The sequence below is a fragment of the Trichoplusia ni genome (genome assembly GCF_003590095.1).
Source record: "Trichoplusia ni isolate ovarian cell line Hi5 chromosome 11 unlocalized genomic scaffold, tn1 tig00001139_group10, whole genome shotgun sequence".
NCBI lineage: Eukaryota > Metazoa > Arthropoda > Insecta > Lepidoptera > Noctuidae > Trichoplusia > Trichoplusia ni.
In genome coordinates, this window is record NW_020799689.1 from 9245 (window position 1) to 12726 (window position 3482).

Consider the following 3482-nt stretch of genomic DNA (forward strand, 5'->3'; position numbering starts at 1 on the left):
ATCTCAAAGCAATAAAGTGCAAAATCGTTCAGCAATAACCGGCTAAAAGATTCTCTATCCATTGTTAGTTAAAATTCGACCTTAAGTCCAAAGAGTAGGGTTCAAAATTGATTGTTTATTTCGTATAACAATGTGTTCTATTTTAGGTCATCTAAAATGAACTTTAATTGTTTGAAATTGAGTGCAAAATATATTAAAAATGTGAATTATTTAGTTCAGACCAGGGATGTTGCAGATGCCGATATTTTCACATCCGCGGATACGGATGCGGATGCGGAGTTTAGCAGGCTCACATCCGCGGATGCAGATGCGGATGCGGATGTATAAGATATTATGTAAATTAAGTCTATCCATGAAGAATTAAAACAATGACAACGTAATTATTAACATTTTTATTGTAATCAAACATAATTAAGTACTTATTTTTATGTTAAAAATATAAGTCATGTATAATGTAACTGAACACCTTCTGTTTTTTATATCAATAGTTGAATTTAAAAATAGGAGCATTATACTTGATGAAGAGTAGTATTGCCGCCTTTTCTGGTTCTAGTCTGTTACGCAGAGGTTCGTAAATTAATCCCGCGCTACTAAACAGTTGTTCGCTAGGAACACTGCCCGGTGGAGCAGATAAAAATCTTCGTACTATCGGCGATAATACCTTGAATTCCCCTCGATGTACACTCCACCAGTTTAAAGGATTTTCACTCACATTTATTCTTTTTTTAGTACGGTAAGCAAGTAACTCTTTTTTTAATACAGCTTCAACGCTACTATTTTCTGGCTCATCTTGACTTTCGTCTTCACTCGACGAATCTAACATCATAGCCAGGTCGTTTTTTAAGCATGGCTTTTTGTTGAAACCTGAAGTCCCTGGTCCTAGTTGTTCTGTTTCATTTTCCATGCAATCAGTTATTTTAGCCCTTTTGGCATTGGTATTAACTGATTCAAAATTGTCATTCTCAATATTTATCATTTTTATAATGTCATCTTTAATCTTTTCTTCAGTCACCGGTGTGAAAAATTTGTGCTTATAGCGAGGATCTAAGTAGGTAGCGATGGTATATAAATTGTTTTCTCCCAAGCTAGAAAACTTTGTAGAAAGTTCGTTTTTCAAAGTCGTTACAGCCTGACGAATCGGATCAAACTCTTGCGATCTTGTTAAATAGTCATCAACTTTTTTTTCAAGCATTTGTATTATCGGTATCACAGATGAAATAAGAGCAGAAGAGCTGCTCAGTTCCCGTGTTGCTTCCTCAAAAGGTCCCAGTAATTGAATGAAACTTTCAATCATTTTCCATTCTTCTGGTAGAACAGGGTCAATTTCATTATCATTCATGTAAAGGCTCAGAGCATCCTTTATCTTTGAAAAACGCTCGAACATGTAGAATGTACTGTTCCATCGTGTTACACAATCTTGAAACACTTTCAGGTGCGGTTGATTCAGTCTGTCCTGAATTGATTGCAGTTGTTTCTGGGCAATGGTAGAGTGATTGAAATGGGTCGAAATTCTCTTACACTTTTGTTTTAGTATTTTTATGTTTTCTTGAGAACCTAAACAACTACGGATAGCCAGTTGTATCTTGTGAACAGTACAGTCTATATCATTTAATGCTGCTAATCGCGCGGCTCGTTTCATATTAGACCCTTCATCTCTGATTAGGCAATGCAGTTGTTGTTTTTTAATGTTCCATTCAGAAAGCATGTTACTGAATTTTTCAGCAACTAAGTCACCAGTGTGACGGCCGTCAAATGTCTCACATTTCAATATTATCGATGATCTATCAAAGTTTTCTGCAATTCCATGGCAAGTCAGGCTAAGCAAAGAAGCGTTTGAGCTAGGATCCGACCAAATGTCAGACGTAAACGACATGTTATCAAAATTTTCGATTAATCCTTTAACTTTTTGAGCCACTTTGCTATATAATTCCTTGCATACAAAATCTGTAAAAAAATTGCGTCCCCTAAAGTTATATCTTGGTGCTAATTCTTGCATCAGTCTACGAAAACCTAGCCCTTCAACAAAATTAAACGGTAAATTTTGAAGTGCAATCATTTCTCCAATGAGTTTATCAATTTTTTTAGAATTCAAGTTATTGACGTCCCACTTCTTTTCTTTTAGAACCACTTCCTCTAATGAAAGTTGTTTCTTTGATTCTTGCAGAGGAGTGGTAACTTTATCTGAAAAATACACAAATAAATAAAAATTTTCGTTGTAAAAAACTATTTACTTAAAAGTAATTAAAAAGTGAGGACATTTTAAAACACCAGAAAACCTTTCTATATATTTTTGTAAATAACTTTCAAAATCAAATGTCCAACTTATATTGCAAAAAATAAAAATAAAAGGAGTTTATTCCTTATAAATATTTATAAGAAGGAAGGATCCCTAATGTTTTTCTGGCATTAACATTAAATATAGCGTGAAGCTAAACTACACTAAAAGAAAAGGTACACTTTTTGATAGTGATAAAATTTTTGCAATCAGCCGAATAGTTTTTGAGTTAAGTAATTCACTATTCATATTTTAATATCATATTAAAAATATACATTTATGTACAGGTTGTTTTATTTTGAAACAATAAAGAAGTAGATAAATGAATTACATATATTAGTCTTTTTACAACTGACGTTTTATATGACAGCAAATAACTATAATATTGAGTGGAAACTTTGCCAATAAACCACAACTAAAACTATTCTTTTATTAAACTAACCAAACAATGCCTCAAGTAAATATTAATTAATTAAAACTATTAATTATGAAACTTACTTGCGTCAGATTTCATCTGTTGTAATTTTTTTTCTTACTAATGTTCTCAAATGTAGAAAATTCTTCTGAGTGCATCGACTTAAGATGGTTTTTTAAAGACGACGTGGTGCGGCCCTTGCGAGAGTAGCTTTTTTTGCATATTTTACAATTAGCTTTATCCTGGTCTTCTTTATTTGGTTCAAAATAATCCCATACATTACTTTTGATCGGTGGTGACATTGTTGACTAAATAGTTAGATAAACTATCAATAACGGGAATCACACTGGAAAAATAACGAATTTCGTCATAAAACGATATTTTTTCCTACAATAAAACGTATTACCGGCGTAATATAATAGAAGTTACCCTGTGATCTTATGAATATTAGTCTTAAATAATATAAAGTTTTCTTGTAAACTCTTCTTATTTACACACTGTATCACAATAACATTAAAAATACCTATTTATCTTTATGATACGATAAGTAGTTCACTTTCACTTCACAACGCAAACAAACACGTATTTATTCACTTGCACTTGCAAGGAACAAACAAATGATGCACTAGCGAAAACAAACAAACGTGTCGAATCTTGTCACTAATTTCTTCGCTCCCATTGGTTATTGTCACGTGCGACCGGCACGCGTCAATCACCGGCCCCGCCCAGTTTCTTTCTTGTCGCTACTTGTATAATATTCGCATCCGCATGAACATTCGCATTGATTAATGC

General features: G+C 33.1%; 1 protein-coding gene across 1 annotated transcript; it reads right to left on the reverse strand.

The window, feature by feature from the left end:
- Positions 1 to 374: 374 nt before the first annotated feature.
- On the reverse strand, positions 375 to 2803 carry LOC113506347 (zinc finger BED domain-containing protein 4-like). The gene is made up of 2 exons (XM_026889195.1): positions 2774 to 2803; positions 375 to 2181 (listed from the first exon to the last, which is right to left on the reverse strand). Exons 1-2 carry the CDS (start codon positions 2787 to 2789, stop codon positions 482 to 484), a joined length of 1716 nt encoding a protein of 571 aa, XP_026744996.1. The 5' UTR covers positions 2790 to 2803; the 3' UTR covers positions 375 to 481.
- Positions 2804 to 3482: the final 679 nt, after the last annotated feature.